Source organism: Natator depressus, chromosome 1 (genome assembly GCF_965152275.1).
Source record: "Natator depressus isolate rNatDep1 chromosome 1, rNatDep2.hap1, whole genome shotgun sequence".
Taxonomy (NCBI): domain Eukaryota; kingdom Metazoa; phylum Chordata; order Testudines; family Cheloniidae; genus Natator; species Natator depressus.
In genome coordinates, this window is record NC_134234.1 from 45,788,236 (window position 1) to 45,806,275 (window position 18,040).

General features: G+C 43.8%; 1 protein-coding gene across 2 annotated transcripts in view; it reads right to left on the reverse strand.

Annotated features, from left to right (window-relative positions):
* Window positions 1-18,040, reverse strand: part of FLT1 (fms related receptor tyrosine kinase 1) — a 138,737-nt gene that overhangs the window by 23,102 nt on the left and 97,595 nt on the right. For both annotated transcript variants that reach the window (XM_074958971.1, XM_074958962.1), the window contains 2 exons: window positions 12,191-12,297; window positions 5,814-5,949 (listed from right to left, as the gene is read on the reverse strand). In XM_074958971.1, coding sequence (XP_074815072.1) covers window positions 5,814-5,949; window positions 12,191-12,297 — 243 coding nt within the window. The remainder of the gene's footprint in view (window positions 1-5,813; window positions 5,950-12,190; window positions 12,298-18,040) is intronic.

The following is an 18,040-nucleotide window of genomic DNA, read 5'->3' on the forward strand; positions in this document are numbered from 1 at the left end:
TGCCACCTAAACTTGTAGGCATCTAAAGTCCCTGAGGGCATACGTTTCTGCTGATAAAGTCCTTAAGTGCCTAAGAATTTGCCGCTGAGCATGCTCAAAGTTGGCTGACCCAGCTCACACCTGTAAGCCCCAGTGGGATCCTCATCTGGACATTGCCCTATCTTAGCTGCACAGCCTGACCCAGAAGGCATGCTCAGAGGCTGCCTGATAGATTTGGCCCTGTACAAAATGCCAGATGAGAAGGGGGTACCTTCCTTTAAAATTACAACTTTATCCCAGTGGTTAGAACACTAACCCAGGATGTAAGAGATGTTCAAACCCCCTTTTCTTCCCCCCTCCTGAAATGGAACAGCAAACTGAACCCAGGTGTCCCTGCTCTCAGGTGAGTGACCTGAGCTATGGGATTCTTGAGTTGGCAGGTTTTTAGGTACCTATCACACTTTATCATTAGAAAGATAGGCACCTGGGGAATTTAGGCAGTGTGACAGTCTGCATCCCTATATTCACCCTTTTTACAAAACTATAATGGATCTTTTACAAAGTATGCCTGGTGAGGTATCATTTGAAAATTCATAATGTGCTGATCATTATTGTCCTGGTAAAATATGTGTGGCAACATTGTATGTAAAGTTATAAGATTCTACTGTATAACATTACTGAGGTTTAATCCAAGTTTAGAAAAGCAGGCACAAACCGATTCTTCAAAGACAAAAGGCAAACTGATTCCTCAGCCAGGCATCAACAAAATCAGATGGACTATCTGCTAGGGAAAAGGGTATGAGCAAGAAATGTACATCTTGGCAAAGAAGCAGCTGGAAGTTCCATCTCCCCAGATTTTGTCTCCTTAACCCCAGCTGGAGATGATTCTCAAAGAAAAGGAAAAGGATAAAAGGGAAGAACAGAGGCCCCAAATGTTCTCTCCCTTCATCTCTACTCATGGCATCAACAACACCTGAAGGACGAGGAAATTAACACTGAACTGGGGGAGGAGTCTTGCCTGAAAGGATTCCAGCCAGTAAGATTGCTAAAGCATGTGGTGAGAGAAACCTTTGCTTTGAATTCATTTAGCTTGTTAAGTTAGGTATTAGTCTGCAATTTACCTTTTATTTCTTTGTAACCAATTTTGACTTTTATGCCTCATTACTTGTATTCACTTACAATCTTTCTGTAGTTAATAATACACTTGTTTTATTGTTTTATCGAAACCAGTGTGTTTGGATTGAAGTGTCTGGGGAACTTGAATTGAGACAACAAGGTTTCTATTAATGAAATGACAGACTTTATATGAGTTTGCATTGCCTAGGAGAATGCTGGGCAGTACAAGATGCACATTTCTGGGACTGGGAATTTGCTGGTGTTACCCTGCAGTGTAATTCATAGTTGGCTGGCAATAGCACTCCTACAGTATATCTAGGGGTGATTTACATGCTGGAGGCTGTGTGTGGGCAGACGAGACGTGGTTGCTCTCACAGCAAAGCAGTGTAAAGGGCACCCCAGGTTGGAGAATTGAGGGGACACAGCTGTCCATCAGTCCAGACGGTACCCTGGGGAATATCATAGGCAGCTATAGGGTTAGGCAGCAGCTGAGTGAGGATTTTGAGGATCTAAATTTTGGACTTAGGTGCCTAAATGTGTATCCGCATCCGATCTGCAAAAATTGTCTGTGGCTTTGCAGGGCTCTAAAAAGCTCCACAGGTCACTATACAGCAAGCCCCCCATCCCCAACCGCCCCCACTTCTCCCCAGAGACCTTCTGCCCCCGCCATACCTCCTTCCCCACTCTGAGTAGGAAGGCTACAATACTGGGCCCTCGTGTGCAGTGCCACCCTCCCAGTGGGTGCAGAGGAGGGCTCCGACAACCCTATGCAACTGCGGGGGCTGTAATGCATGCAGACCTGGCCCAGACAGAGAGTGGCAATAACTGCTGTCTTCATAGCACGTGCCCTTGCCGCCCACTAGTTTAAATTACAACACCATACCTCTTGCAAAATGGCACTTGGCTCACTCCCTTCTGGGAGTTGTAGTTTACCTCCTCTGCCCATGCAAGCTGGGAACTACAATTCCCAGAATGTCCAGCAGGCTGTCCCCTGCTGCGTGATTCAGAGAACTGAGCTGAAGCCTTCAGGCTGTGTGACAGATTCCTCATTCGGTGAGTCTGTGCATCCAATCTGCTCTCCGCAAAAATGGTCCACGGATATAAAGCGGATACCCGCGGATTTGCAGGGCTCTAGCAATTGGTGGTGTGCTCCAATATGAAGCTGTAATCCAAGGCACTACAACTCCTGTATCCACAGTAAAACTGTGTTTAATCAGTAATTGTAATTGGTTTCATCAGTAATAATCCATTTCCCATTTGGGATAAACTATTTAGCCACCACTTAGAAAACAAATTTGTTGCCATTTAAAGCAGCATATGGCTTCTATTCTCCCTTTAATCAGTTTGAATGCTAGAAATGTGTTTTCCCTCTGAACAATAACCTTGATTTCATGATAATCAAACTGAATTGATAGCTAATTCTGTTTTGCGTTATATTAAATTTTAGAGCAGATCGCGGATTCTCAGACTTTCTCATTGTGTGGAACACATTTTAAAATACAGATTGTGTACAATCTTGGACAAACTCTCCTCCCATTTATGACCGTATATAATCCTTGTGACAACAGCCACATATGTTTACATGCAAAAGTAATATTAGGAAAGTATCTAATTGACTTTTAGTGCAGGTTAGCAGATGAAAAGAAGGACCCGGTGCCATGTGAGCTACCAGCTCTCCACAGACCAGTGTTCAAGTGACCACATTTTGAGAACTCTGATGCAGAGAATAATGCAGCTGAACTTTGGTTAAAATTCTTCAAATTTGCTAACCCTTTTTGAGGCTAATCCAAACCCATTAAAGTCAATGGGAATTGACTTAATTGGGCCAGGCAGTTTCTGTTCAGGCCCCAATTCAGCAAGATACTTAAGCACACATCTAACTTTAAGTATGTGAGTGATCACGTTGTCATGTGCATGTCACTTTGCTGGAGCAGGGCCCCAGTGGAGAGTCCAGGCAGAGGCTAATCCACAAGTCATTCTTGCTATATGCTGTTGCCTCTTAGGACCTGAGAAGGCGGGAGTTTCAAAGAGACTTTCAGTGAACATGAACAATTCATGTGACACATTCCAGACGTTCTGTTGCTCTGTATTAGAGGATTCCTGTTTTAAATTATTGATAAATATGAAAGTTCAGTGTGTTTAAAAACAGGGTGGGAAACTCACTCATCTCTGGCAGAGTGAGAGAATAGTTGTGTAGTGCATAGTAGGAGTGTGTAACTAATGAAATTGTTTACTACATAGATTTCTGAATCTATACTCTGCCCGGTCCATCGGTGGCAAGAATTACAATGGGTCCCTGTATCACAACTTTAGCACTTTCATAGATGTCCTAAATTATGATTTATCACCATCATTGGTAAGGTCATAAGATACAAAATTATATCAATGCTAAAGGTACAGGGTTGTAACTAAACACAGCTATTTGCCTTAATGCACCAGAGTTTTACAATCTAAATTAGGGGGCTAGCATTTAATTTCATTTCCATTCATCTAAATTGGGAGGATGTCCCCTGAATTCAATGGAGTTAGTATGGATTGGTTTCTGTAACACCTGTAGCCTCAGGGGGTGAGGAGGAAGTTCTCCTACAGCATTGCATGGATGTTACCTCAACAATACGGACTAAGGGATGAGGAACATAAGGCAACTGAGATATAAACAGAGAGTCTCCTCACACTGGTTACAATAACTATGTAAGCTGCAGACAAATAGCTAGAAAGGGAAGACACACCCATCTGGGATTGGAAGGAACTATTCAAGTTTATGTGATTATTCCCCTGCAGAGTTGCAAGGGTCATTGAAAGGTTGGGCCAACTGCCATGTAAATGGGACCTATTCATGTGCTAACCTAACATACCTTGCTGACCCAACTTTTCAGAATCCGGTTCTCATTCATTGTTAACATTTTTAACTTGTTTACACCAGTACTTTCAATTTTAACTAATTCCCCGTTCTCTCTCTCTCTCCCACCTCTCTAAAAAACCAAAACCAAATCCCATTTCAGACAAGTTTTCCTTGGAATTTCAAAGAACTTTAGTTAATTCTATTTCTACTTGATTCTTTCCATGTACTTTATACACATTGAACTCTCGATGCAATAAGACATTTTCAAAGATGAGGAGACTCCCAACAAGATTTTATGCTTTGGCACTCACAAAATAATGTACATGTGTTAAAAATTACCATTAAAATATTTTGGCTGTGCTTATTCACATACTGATCGCCCTGCACCCTGTATAGCAGACAAATTAAGTGAGATCTGAATTGTGTGCTCGTGCACTGGTGAATGTGTGGCTGGATATGCACAGATCTCCCTCTGTGCCAAAGCCACAGAAAGTGTGAATTTGTTACAGCCCCCAGCTAGAGATCCATGTATCTTTAGCTCAAATAGTAGCAGGTCATGCTTTTAGATCTGGAGGTCCCTGATTCAGTCCACAGTGTGTCAGCCACTGTCACCTTAGCACGTTGGATTGGCTAAAGTCTAATTTGTGACTGAAAGGACATGTGGCCATGTTGCCATAGCTGAGATTGGTGCTGACGCTGGAGTTGGAGGCCCCTTAATATAAATGAGAGCTGCCAGCAGGGTGTTCTCAACTTTGCAGTTTGCACCTCCCATGGTCTGCCAGAGCTCAGACTCCTTCAGCTTAAAGGAATACTTCAAAACCCCTTTTTTTTTTTTTTTTTTCACTCAGGCATTCGAAGACTGGATGGCTAAGGGATGGAAGGTTCTACGGACATTTGTTTAGGCATGGCCAGCCCTTTCTGTTATCTCCTATTGTGCATTTTAATGTATGGGATAGGTGCCCCGTGCATAGGAGAGACACCGATAGGTCTTTTTATAAATTTGAAGAAAAGAAGTAAAACAGAGTGGGTTAGAGGAAAACGCAAACAGGACAATATGGGCTCATTTCTGCCCTCATTTGCACAGGCAGTTGCCCCTTTATAAGTGAGAACTGAATTAGGCTATGGGAAAGATGGATGCCTAAGGTTAGGCTCTTGAGTCCATAGTTAGGCTCCTAAATAATGATACCTAACTCTTGTATGGCATTTTCATCAGTATATGAATAAATATGATAAATAAGTGTGAGGTGGGAATCTGGGAGGGTCCCAGAGTTTGGGCTGCAGCCCGAGCCCGAACATGTACACAACAACTAAACAGCCCGTTAGCCTGAGCTCTGTAAGCCTGAGTCAGCTGGCATGGGCCAGGCACCTGTGTCTAATTGCAGTGTAGACATATTCTTAGGCATTGCTGTAATACTTATAAATAACAGTACTACTAATAAAGCTCCCATGAATTTCAGGAGGGACTACTGGGTCCTCAGCATCTGGCCACTTATTTAGATGCTTCAGCATGAACTCAGGAACCTAATTTTAGGCTCCCAGGTTTGAAAATCTTGGCCTGTGTTTTTACTTTATGTTCTATAGTATCTCAGTTCCTAAGAAATACATAACAGCCCAATCTGCCCTACAAATAAAATGATTGGAAGTACTCCCCAGCTGGAGTCTAATCATACAGAAAGCCAGGTAATAGCAGTTTTAGATCTTGATAATAATTCACCTGAAGAACAATAACAGCTCACTAACAATCAAGTGTAGAGTTGCCCTGCAGATCTGCAATACATGGTGAGCTGCCTGTCTGTAGTCTCTAATTACAGACACATCCAGTTTAATAAACACAAAGGCAATGTGCTGTGTGTTAATACTGTAACAAACATATTACCTAGTTTCAGCCTTTCCCTTGCAAACTCCCACTTGCTGGCATCAAATGGAAGACGTTCACATTGTTCATCTAAGGGGACTTCATCAGGATCCATTATGATTGACAGGTAATTGGTCTTTATTTCAGAAGAATAAGGCTAGGAAATCAAGAACATTTCAAAGTCACCACCAAATGGAAAACAGTAGTGGGCAGCAGCTTCTGGTTTTGGTCAAGGTTTGCAAGTTGATTATATCTGACAGATGCACGTAAAGCACCCCCCACCGTAAGGACGTATGTTTCACACTCCAATATACAATTGGTTAAAAATTCTGTTGTTTAATGTTGTGATATTTTTATTTTTATACCAGCCCTTTCTCCACCTTTTTCTTATACATGATGCTGTCCATTTCTCCAGTTAAATCCATATGAATTCTCACGCAAATAATTGCCATGGGATATAGACTCTGTACTTTAAAGAAGTAAGAAGTATTTTCAGAAACTGACTAACCACCATTGCTGAAAATAACTTTTGCTGAATGATTGTACAAAAAAACCCCCAAAACCACCCCCCAACAACCCCTCTGCCACCCCCACTCCTCTCCACCCCCACTAGTACATGCAACAGATGGAGTTCAACTGTCAGTGTTTTTTTATTTTATGAATTCAACAAAAAAAGGTCAGATGTGATTTGAGCTGTGCAAGACTTGGACTTAGTCTGCAATACACTGAACTGTACGTTACTCAGAAATTCTGGGTTGTCATTTCTGACAACTCTATTGGAATTATTGGGCTACTAAGGGAATTAATGAAAACCCAGATTCAGACAGATTACTTCAGGTCTTAATGAGTTTTTGGCCCAGAAAAGCCCTCCCCAAAACAAACAAATTGCTGCCTTCCCATGAGAAATGTAAGGAATCGTCTTCCTTCTAAAGGTTTATAGCTGTACACCAGTTTACATTTTGAAACTTATTTTCTTCTGTGAGCATGCAGAGTTACCAACAACCTCAGCTAGATTTCTGCATAGTCCTAGGAAGCGCTTGTATTTGTGTGGAAAAGGAAAAATCTCGGCCTGTATAAAGTCTGATTTCATCGCTATGGGCTGGAAGTTGTGCAAGCTTCATGGAAATGAGCATCAGGGCGCTTTCCATCAAGCCATGCCAAAACAGCAATGGACTATTGTCCCCGACATCTTACACCCACATCCACATGCTTCCAATTCGTACTCAAGCTGCTCTGCAGCTTGCAGCTCGCCTCCTCCATTGCCAGGAATTGTCCTCCTTCCTGCAAGCGTTTTCACTACATTGCTTAAAAGGGAAAATGCACACGCTGTAAGTAGGACCACCTGGGGCAGAGAAGCATGTTGAAAATTATGGGCAACTTCCTGACTCTTGTTTCAGCTGCCTTGTGCTGCCCAAAGCACCCAGTCAGCTTCCCTTAAAGGACAACTGAGGATCCCTCCAAAGGAGGGGAATCCTTAAGTGGCACAAAGTCTGCAATATTTGCTTCGGACCTGCTGCCACTTTCTACAGAGAGGGTGTGCCTGGGCAGGAATGGGGAAAGGCCAGAGCACATGGTGCGCCAGCTGATCCGTATTGCACTTCTCCAGCTGGCACAACTTAGAAACAGCTCTTAGGCTGTCACGTCGGGTCCCAGGATCAGAGAAGCAGATAAATGGCATAGAGCTGCCTTCTCCCGCCTTGGCTGCACTGAGCACCAAATCCTGGGCACTGCTGGAGATTCAGCCCTATGTCTGTAGTAAAAGTGGAAGTAAAAGTGTGACACAGAGCAAATACATGTCAGGGAGAGGGAGGTGTGTATGACTTTAAGAAGATGCTCTATTTCTCTGACAGCATGAAATCGTTCTTGATGTGGTAGCTGCTGTAGCTACCACATTTCTGCCTGAGCCCTAAATATGAAGTTTTAGCTTAGAGCTAATTTTTATATTCCAGCCATAAATCTTTAAGACTAGGGATTTATAACAGAAACTTAGAGAGCCTTAAATAGACAATAGTGAATGGAAACTTTTGGATGGGAAGAGACCATTACTATGTTACCTAGAAGTTGGCCTCCCTTGTTTCGAGGCAAGTCTGGGCAGCAAACCCAAACTTTCCTGCAGCTCTTTTTCCCATGGTTTAATTGCTCTTACAGTTAAGGTTTTTCATAATACTTAACCATTTCCCAACTGTTTAGTGCCATTACTAATTATTCTGTCCTTAATGACATGTGGGAATAATTGGTCCTTATCCCCTTTGTAAGATCTCTTTACCTATTTGTAGTCCGTTATATTTCCCCTCTATCCTCACTCTTCTTTTCGCTAGACTTAAACGTGCCAGGTTCTCTTTATTTCAGTGTGTGTGTGTGTATGTGTGCGTGCACATATGTAGTGTAGGGGTGGAAAGAGAGGGAGAATACACATTGAAATACAGTGACTGGAACAATGGTTTTAAAGGTCTGATCCTGCATTCTCACAAAATCAATGGCCGTTTTCAGTGTCCAAAACAAAACGCAGCACTGGGCCTTAAATTGCCTCAGGGCAGGCTTACACTTAATAGACTGCATCGGTGCAGCTTAAGTGAAGATGCTACCACGCCAACAGGAGAGCTTCTCCCGTCAGGGTAGTTATTCCACCACCCTGAAAGGCGGTAGCTCTGATGGGAGAATCTCTCCTGCAGACATAGCGCTGCTTACACCAGGTGTTAGGGCGGTAGAACTACGATACTCAGGGGAGTGGATTTTTCACACCCCTAAGTGATGTAGTTATACCAATATAAGTCTGTAGTGCACACCTGTCCTAAGATCCCCCCCTTTTTTTCTTTTCTTTTTTTTTTAAGGCATGGGCTGAAGAGTACTCCTGGGGCATTCTGTGCCAAAAAATTAAAAATGCTGTGCACAATATTTTAAAATTCTGCAGAATGTTGCAAATTTTAATTCTCAAAATAACACACATAATCACGCCGGTTTCAATTATTGTGGTAATTTATTTCAAAATACCTGTCAGCAAATATGTCTGTAACAATACGGACACACACCCAAATCCCCCTGGGAGTGGAGAGTTAAAGAAACCCCCATGACAACCAATTCCTGTTTCTCTGTCCCCTTCCCTCCCAGAGCCTAGTCGGGGGGACAGATACCCACAACCCCTCCCCCCCGGAGCCCAGCTGTGGTGCCTCCCCCAGCCAATAAACTCAAACCCTCTGCCCCCTGAGCCCAGCCATGGCCCCCCCTGCCCGGATACCCACACCCCCTCCTCCCCAGAGCCCAGCCATAGGGACCTCCAGCACAGATACCTGCACCTCTTCCCCCCAAAGTCCAGCTGTGGAACCCTCCCTTGCCCAGACACCCGCACGCCCTCCCCCGCAAAGCTCAGGGATCCAGAGGGAGAAACAGACTGATGCTCGGTCCCAGGCTTGCACAGAGTTTCCTGCGCACCGCCCTCTCCTTCCCTCAGGGCATGCTGGGAACTGCAGCTGCCAGAAACCCTCTAGCTCCCTCTCCCCCCCCCCCCCAGCAGTGTCTTCTATTTGCAAGCTGGGCTCTGCTGAGTCCAGTGGCCCATAGTGGCAGCCAGCAGCACTGCAGCCCATTTCTGTGGGGGAAAGGAAATTCTGCATGCACATTAATTTCTGCAAAATTCTGCATTGCACAGTGGTGCAGAATTCCCCCAGGAGAAGAAGAGGCAACATCTTATAATCAGACTTTGACTTGATTTGCCTAAACTTGCTCAGACATGAAGACTGTAGGCCTGAGTGGTCTACACTTAAAATTTAGGTTGACATAGCTACATTGTTCAAGGGTATGAAAATGCCACACACCCTAGTGATGTTGTATAGAATCTGGGACACACTTTAGGATTTTATGAATACCAATGTTGTAAAATTGCCATGAGTTGTGCCAGATATGCCGTGTGAGGTATCTGCGAAAATGTTATAATTTGCCAAGTCTGATCATCTTGTTTATATGTGTGTATCATCTTTGTATTATGAGTTACAGATATGTAGGGCATATCTGTATTTCTAAATGATACCCTCAGACAGAATGGCAACAACACTGAGCCGGCTTGATGGCTCACCAAGGGCCATCAACTATACAATGAACCTATTGAAAGGAACCAGGAACTACGCCTTACAACTCAGCAAGGCATGTTGGGGCATGCCAATGGACAGAACTCTAAGGTTTTTCCATGCCATGTGCTGGACAGCTTGTGTTTGGAACAAAGGGAGTACGAGCCACATGGCAAAAAGAATATATAAGCAGCTGCATCATCTCCATTTTGTCTTCAGTCCTGCTTCTTACCTCTGGAGGAACTTGGCTACAAACTGAAGCTCTGAACAAAGGACTGACTGACCCATCTAAGCTGTGGATGTGTTCCAGAGGGACTTTCAAGCCAGCAAACTCACCAATACTGCTAAGAACCTGATATATGGACTTGGAAGTCTTTTTGTATGTATATTATTGCTTTACCATTTGACATCTCTCGTCTTGTTCTTTCCTTTTTCTTTATCATAAACCTTTAATTGTAGACACTAAAGGATTGGCTGGCAGGGTGGTATTTTGGATAAGATCCAAGCTAATATTGACCTGGCAATGTGGCTGGCCCTTTGGGGTCAGAAGAACATTTTGTATAGTGAGCAGAGTTTTAAAACAGTTTCTCACTGTACTGGACTTAGGTGCAGATTGGGTGCCAGAGAACTGGAATGCAATAAGGGGGCTGTGTGATTTCTTTCTTTCTTTTTTTCTTTCTTTTTTCTTCTTGATAACCAGTGTGGAGAATCAGAAGCACAGTCTGTGACTGGTTGGGGAGTTTAACTTTAGTGTTACCCACCAGTCTTGGGAGTACCTGCTCTCTCTTTTGCAACCTGCCCTGACCTTGGCATTTCCTTTGAGGGCTGCCCTAGGCACCACTGGGTCACAACCCCATAGAGATGTAGCTGTGCCAACCTAACCTCCAATGTGGCCACAGCTAGGTCAATGGGAAAATGCTTCTGTCAACCTAGTTACCGTCATTGGGAGGTGGAGTTCCTACAGCGACATAAAACCCTCTTCCATCGGTATAGGCAGAATCTATACTACGGGATTATGCCAACATAGCTACAGCGCCATAGCTATGCCGGAATAGCCTCTATAGCATAGACACAGTCTCGGTTAAACAAAGGTTACTTAACACCACTGTGGCAGTTTAAAGGGGCCTTAAAGTGGGCACAAACTACATTTTACATTCACTCTAAGGCCCTTTTACACATTCAGATCCCTTAGTGCTTTTCTACACCCACACAGTTGTACTGGTTTCATTATACCTGTGTAGTCAAAGGGGAACAACTTCCCTTAGGCTCCATCTCCAGTACAGCACTTACAGCGGTGCAGCGGCACTGCTTCACCACTTGTGGTGGAGATGCTCTAAGCCGATGGGAGAGAACAATCCTGTTGGCTTAATAACTCCTGCCTCCGCGAGAGGCGGTAGCTATGTCCCGCAGACATAATGCTGTCTACACCAGTGCTTAGGTCAGTATAATTTACGTCGCTCAAGGGTGTGGATTATTCACACCCCCGAGTGCCGTAAGTTATACCAAAGTAACCTGTTGTGGAGACAAGGCTTTTGGACACAGTTATATTGGTATAAAAGTGCTTTATACCAGTGTAGCTACTCCTCTGAGGGAAGAGGAATAAGCTACGCCAGTACAAGGCACCTTTTATACACAGTAGAGGTGGTAGTGGTACAGGTATTTCAGTAAAAACAAATCACACCCCTAAGTGACATAGTTACACCAGTGCAAAGACCAGGCCTTACCGGACCCTGTTCTTCTATTTACCCCGAAGAGTCAACATTCACAGGCACTTAGGCCGGATCCTCAAAGGTGTCTACACCAGCACTTTTGTCAGCAAAACTTTTGTCAGTCAGGGGTGTGAAAAAACACACCCCTGACCAACATAAGTTTTACCCACAGAAGTGCCGGTGTGGACAGCGTTATGTCGGCAGGAGACACTCTCCTGCCAACATAGCTACCACTGCTCGTTAGGGATGGTTTAATTACACCAGCAGGAGAGAGCTCTCCTGCCAGCATAGAGCAGCTACATGAAAGACCTTACAGCAGCACGGCTGCAGCCATACAGCTGTGCCGCTGTAAGCTCGGTAGTGTAGACATCGCCTAACTCCGGCTGAAATCAATGGGAGTTGTGTGTGTAAACATCTTTGAGGCTCTAGACCGTAGCAGCTGATTCACTCCTGCTTTGCACCTTCTGTAGCATTAGCATTTTGCACCTACTTTGCACCTGGTGTAGAGGACCAGGTGAATTAATGTAATGTTCATGAATCTCATTTGAAATAGGAACATTTTCTAACCAGAGCAAATGCCAGTGAGAAAAGGGGAGCAGGGGGAAGCTTAGTAATTAGTCATTCTTACCCTTTTCAGCTTGCGTATAAAGAGCGTTAATAGGAGCCAGAAGAGCGTAGCAGCCACACAGGTACATGTCAGAGTTATTAGCTCCAGGTTTGATCTCTCTGCTGTTCCTGGGGAAATGAAGCAACAAACATTTTATAGAACTACACTCAGAACAGCAGAGTTTGCTTTCCCTTGGCATTTAAAATGTATCTGAAGAACATATCAGTAACGACCAACTTCCTTTCCAGAGATGTTAATGACTCTCAGAATCTAGAAAAATTCACCCCCTGGACAAAACCCACTTCAATAAACACATTGAAATGAAACTCTTGACACCCTTGCTGGAGAGCTTGCTAACGCAGAGCTCAATCCTTTTGGGGGGTTGGGGAGATACCATAGGACAGGCAGCAGGTGGCTAAGAGGTGGCTCACTTGCCTGTGACATTAGAGATGTGACTACGGAGTACCCTTTTTTCAAGAAACTGGTTGCTGTGCTCTCTATTCCCATTGCAGGGAGGAGAGCTTAACAGCATTGCCCCAGCTATGACCAGCCTTGGCCCTCAGTGTACAGCCCCGGGCGTGACTCCCACTGACATCAGTGATGTGGGGGTCAGATCCCACATGTGCCTTCCCAAGCAGCACCCCCTCTATACATGTGCTGGCTGGCAGGGTCACACCCTTAGGGTAGGTCTGCACTGCAGTTAGACAACCACAGCTGGCCCATGCCAGCTGACTCAGGCTCGCAGGGCTCGGGCTGTGGCACTGTTTCATTGCTGTATAGACTTCTGGGCTTGGGCTGAAGGCCGGGCTCTAGGACTCTGGGAGTGGAAGGGCCCCGGAGCTCAGGCTCCAGCCCAAACCTGTAAGTCTATCCTGCAGTGAAATAGCCCTGCAGCCCAAGTCAGCTGGCATGGGCCAGCCGCAGGGTTTTATTTACAATGTAGACATATCCGTAGTGAGCCTAGGGAGAGTTGATCCAAATAATGCAGAAATTACAAATGGGAAAAATGGGAGCAGGAAGAAAATATTAAAACTTCTAAATCTGGAAAATAGTCAATCTCACTGATGGGGCTTTAAAAATATCCAGAATAAAATTTCATTTCATACTGCTCCTTTGGGGTCTCATAAAATGTCTTCAAAGCAGAATGTTTTGCAAATGCTGTGATCATGTCACAATAATACACTTCCTTATTGGTAGCAAACATGAAGACCCACGCTCTGCCCCTTATTGTGATACTCTCACAATTCCGACTCAAGTGCACAGCTTTCAGACCGAGAGACAGGGAACACGGCACAGCATTCTGAACACGAGTTCACTCTTTTTTGCTGGCCACACTTGCAGCAGTGTCAAAGCTTGGCACCATTCCTGACAATTGAAAGAGGAAGGAGTGATGTCTCACTGGTGGGCCGATGGGGTAACCAAGGAGTATGCGGTGCCTTGTTTTAAGCAAGTCTGCAGAGGTTTGTTCGGCATTTGAATTGTTTTCTGCAGCGGTGACAAGTCTGCTGTGCAGGAATTGTGAAGGTGATAATCAGATTCCTGCTCATGTCCAATATTTAAAAGACTCCTCAGGCTTGTCCCTATTGGAGCTATGAAAGTAAGTTCTAGCAAAATAAAAAATATGAATACAACTACAAACTGGGATTCAAGGCATTTATTTTTCCAAACCCTGGGATGTGATTAATTTCTCTCAGGTGTGAGTACTTAAAAAAACAACAACTCCATTTCAAATACAACGCAAATGATGATTTCCTTTATAACGTTGTTATGACAAATGTGCTGTGAGCTGCAGACTAATACAGCTAGATTGTTCTCTAACATAACACAGGACCTTCTCCAGACTGTGTATTTACACATCCATATTCTTGTTTATCCTGTGAACGTGACTCAGTGCCTGTGCAGGTGACAAGGAACCGTTTCTGACATTTATTCAGCAGCAGCTGGCGGGGAAAGAGTGTCTGCCACCATTCCTTAACACAGAAATCACAGCACCCACAAGCTGACGTGCAGCCAGTTCCTGGTGGAATGCAGCAGCTTTTTCACCACTACGGTTTGCTCTGCAATTGTTAAGGAGTGAAGTGAAGAAGGATAGTGTATCCATTTGAAACTGCAAGGACAATTTAGGTCAGTAGAATATCATTATCCATGCTGGGAGTCAGCTCAAGTAGCAGATTTAAGAATCCTGCTCTTGTGACAGGTTTCAGAGTAGCAGCCGTGTTAGTCTGTATCAGCAAAAAGAACAAGGAGGACTTGTGGCACCTTAGAGACTAAGAAATTTATTTGAGCATAAGCTTTCGTGGGCTACAGCTCGCTTCATCGGATGCTGTAGCCCACGAAAGCTTATGCTCAAATAAATTTCTTAGTCTCTAAGGTGCCACAAGTCCTCCTTGTTTTTTCTGCTCTTGTGAAGAAGTCACAGCCTCTGTCGTGACCACAGGTAGTTAGGATGTCAGTTTCACTTCTCATCCTGACTATTTTATCTCTCGTCTGCAAGACAGCACATCCACGAGTGCAGTATAGGGAATGCCACGCGGTGTCACTGGTTCAGCACTGAACCAGAAACACCAGTACCATTTCCAGCAGCTCCCAAGGCTTTTCCATCCATGCACTGATCTGATCTATCCCTGCTTAGCTCGGGCAGTCTACTGAGACAACAGCCCAAGGCAGCATGGAATCAGACTAATGACCGCCCACCATACACTCAGAGAGACAATTTATTTCATAGCCACACAAACAAAATGTTAGAGTCTAAGTTTCACCTCCCATTAAAGTTGGGGAAACACTCCCATTGACTCCAGTGAGCGTTGGATTGGGCCTCTTTGCACAAGCTACCATAACGTGTTTGTCAATATACAAAATGTGCAAGTAAGTTGCAAACTATTGTCATGAGTTCAGTCCAGCTAAATCAAGTCCAGCACAATTCATAGTTCCTTTGTCGTATCTCTGAGAGTCATATAAAGCTGTCCAGAGGCAGCTTTAAACCAAGATACATTATTGTTTATTTATTTCGGTGGAAGCCTGAATTTAATTGGGTATAAATTGTAAAACTAGCTCCTTCTTTTACACCTAGACCCCTTTTTACATCATCCTACTCCTTCATAAACTAGCTACTTAACTGAGACACACCCCTCTGCAGTGTGCATAATACCTGCAGAGCCAAACTTCAGTGAGAGGACTTTATTAAACGGTTCTCCAGCTGGAGGTCTGAGCAGTGTGACAAGTGGCTGAACTGACCCCTAAGTGCAAGCTGCAATAAGTAGCTCGCATGCACTCCTTCCACAGCAAACATCCACTGAAAACCTTCTGCACCATTTAAAAGGATCTTTTTGTCCATGTGTAGGTGCCTCACTCTGATTTGCTATTTGTATTCATTCTATTATTTCCCATTCAGTTCTTAAGCTGAAGGTGATTTGATGGCTTATGGTGACATTTTTTGGCTACATCTCTTCCACTGACTGTCCTACATGCGTGGCTTCCAAACTAAACAAGGACTGTGATTATTTAAAGAACCCTCTTGGATTCCGCAGTCCATTCTTCCCTTTCTGATACAAAAATAACACATTGTATTATCTGTAAGTATAAGAACTTTTTTTCAAAGGAAATAAAAAGAGCAGACAGTTTCCTTCCTGGTTATTTTACAAACCACTTTTCCAGTCTGTTAAACACAGCCCTGGACACGAGGCACTTGCCCAGCTTTCTTTCATATGATCTACTGTACTTGGCGAGCTACTGTATGCAGATCAAAAACGTCAGTATTTTTTGTAACACCGGCAGAAATTGTACACTGTGCATTTTCGAGAATGCAGTAAAAACTGGAGATGAGCCCAGCTCTCGACCCTCCAGAGCCAAAGCTGGGTGAATGGCTACAATTCCATGTCCCTCGGAAGAGGGACACTTGTTCAGGGGATGATGGGCTGCTTGGGGATGATGGCAGGGATCACTCTTCATTTGACCATTGTCCCCTTGCTGAGACCACAGAGATTTCATGAGGGTGGGAGAGACAGGGTGAGGATGCCTTCTCCCTGAGCATGATTTTTTGCGGGGGGGCTGATTAAATGATTTGTCTCTTTCCTTTTCCAGACTTTAGTGCTGGGGAGTCTTTAACTCACTGGCCCCCATTTCTACTTGGCTAAAGCTTTTTATCAGAACCATCCAAAAGCTCTATCTAGCGTCCATGAAGGACACTTACCCAGACAGGAATCCACTATCCTCCCTTTCTCCCTGGGTCAGGCAACAAGGAGACACTGCTTCCCCAGAAACTAGCCCACAAAATGTTATCAGTAAATAAAAGAATACAAGTACAATACAGGGTAACATTACGTTGTCCAGACAAATTAGCTAATCTGCCGGGTGTGTTAAACTGAAAGCACTCTAAAATGAGTCATTTTTTGAGAATGCCCACACAAATTTAAAATTACTCCCCAAAACATAGCTGGCAACAAGTCCTTCTTCTGTTGTATGTAGCCCTGCTCATATATACACGCTGACTTTTTACAGCAATGAACTTGCCAATGGGCCAAGAAAGCCAAAGAACTTGCAACTGGAACATTTCAATCCTGATTTCTTTTTCACGTTGTGTGTGTTGTGGCAGTACCCAAACAAACAGGGATGGGAGTCTATTGTGCTACAAGCTGTACAAACACACAGGGAGACAGTCTTTGCCTGAAGGAGCTGATAATATTTTGCCTAATTAAAATGTCTCCTATGGAGAGAGATTGAAAGGCTTGGGACGGTTGAGTTGCGAAAAGAGGTTGTGTCCAAAGTGCACACAATAATTAATGGCATGGGGCTCATTCAATGAAGTTGAAAAATGACAAGCTTAAATCTGATAAAAGAAAAAAATACTTGTTCACGCAATGCACAATTTGCCTGTGGAACTCATTGCCACAAGGCACCATTGAGGCCAAGAGAATTAAAAAAAAAAAAAAGTTTGGACATTCAGATGAATAGCACGAGGATCCTGAGGAGGAGTAACAATAACAACCCCTAGCTCCTATAGTAAATACCTCTGAAAGATGCATTTGTGTTTACCGGAAAACTCTTCTGCTTGGACATAGCAGCCCACTTTATATTAAAACCAAGAAAAGGAAAATATCAAAAATGTCTCATTCTGGCTTATAGTAGCCTGAAATGAGAAAATGAATGGGTAAGGTTTTTTATTACACTAAATTTACATTTATCTTCTTCCCTGGTCCTCTTTGTTGGATTGAAGCAATTCCTCTTTTTAGGTCAGTATAAACACATTCAGAGTTAGCATTTCCCATTGGCTTCCTTTCCAACCTGGTACATTCCCCTTGCTAAGACTTTCCTCAAACTGCTGTATTCAGAAATCACACATGATGTACAAAAAGAAAAGGAGGACTTGTGGCACCGTAGAGACTAACCAATTTATTTGAGCATAAGCTTTCGTGAGCTACAGCTCACTTCATCGGATGCATTCAGTGGAAAATACAGTGGGGAGATTTATATACACAGAGAACATGAACCTTGATTATCACTACAAAAGGTTTCCCCCCCCCCCACTCTCCTGCTGGTAATAGCTCACCTTACCTGATCACTCTCCTTACAGTGTGTATGGTAACACCCATTGTTTCATGTTCTCTGTGTATATTAAATCCCCTACTGCATTTTCCACTGCATGCATCCAATGAAGTGAGCTGTAGCTCACGAAAGCTTATGCTCAAATAAATTGGTTAGTCTCTACGGTGCCACAAGTACTCCTTTTCTTTTTGCGGATACAGACTAACACGGCTGCTACTCTGAAACATGATCAACAAGCCACTTACCTGCCTTCCTAGTCAGAGCAAGAACTCCACTTATAAGCCGCTTAGAGAAAATAAGAGGGGAAAAGAGAAAAAGTAGATCAAATAG